The sequence below is a fragment of the Mesitornis unicolor genome, unplaced genomic scaffold (genome assembly GCF_000695765.1).
Source record: "Mesitornis unicolor isolate BGI_N332 unplaced genomic scaffold, ASM69576v1 C13082789, whole genome shotgun sequence".
Lineage (NCBI taxonomy): Eukaryota > Metazoa > Chordata > Aves > Mesitornithiformes > Mesitornithidae > Mesitornis > Mesitornis unicolor.
Window position 1 is genome coordinate 1 of NW_010219850.1, and position 729 is coordinate 729.

The window sequence follows — 729 nt, forward strand, 5'->3', positions numbered from 1 at the left end:
CAAAGAAAGAGAGAGGGAAAGACAGTCAGCATTTTATTTTATTTATTTGGTTTTCAGTGCACTGGAAGAGATTGGCTTTACTGCCTTAAGCAATCTTTTTGCTGGTCCTTTTGTAGACCACACCAGAAGAAGTGGAAATCTGGAACAAAGAACAAACCAAATATTTGGTTGAGAAGTGTAATTGGAGCTTCAGTGGCACAAATGCCTGTCCTTTACTGAAGCAACGTTTAACCCCTTGCTAGAATTGGATTAAACCTGCACAAAGTTGTAGGAAGATTGTCTAGACGGAAGGAGAAAGTTTTGCTTTACTTTAGATAAAGACTCTCTCTGAGCTCAAAATGTTGAGCCTACTGCTGTAGAGGTTTTTGTTAGTTAGTTTTTAATAAACTGACCTGGATATTTGAGAACTCACCTCTACCAGCTTTCCTCCAGAGATCTCTGCTGTATGATGATAGTTGGGGAACTCGGCTACCAGTTTCCCACCTTCCATTTTAACAGTTGCCTGTAACAGAGAAATGTTTACTGTTCCCTGGGGTTACTGCCATTTAAGTTATCAGACACACTGTACACATCTGTGCACCTGATGCTTAAAGTTTTTACTTTTAAAAAAAGTACCAGTCTGGTATTGCACACGTAGCTTCATGAACAACACTAAAATCCTTGTGCTTTATAGTTCTTCAGTGTTCACAATTTACACAAAAACGTTCAATGAATACCACGTGCAAGTTC

The 729-nt window shown here is 39.0% G+C and overlaps 1 protein-coding gene across 1 annotated transcript; it reads right to left on the reverse strand.

The window, feature by feature from the left end:
• Positions 1-85: 85 nt before the first annotated feature.
• Positions 86-502, reverse strand: LOC104547499 (gastrotropin-like; the record flags this gene model as incomplete). Its single annotated transcript, XM_010193206.1, has 2 exons — positions 86-139; positions 413-502. Coding segments are annotated over 2 exons (144 nt in total), but the record flags the coding sequence as incomplete, so codon positions are not given.
• Positions 503-729: the final 227 nt, after the last annotated feature.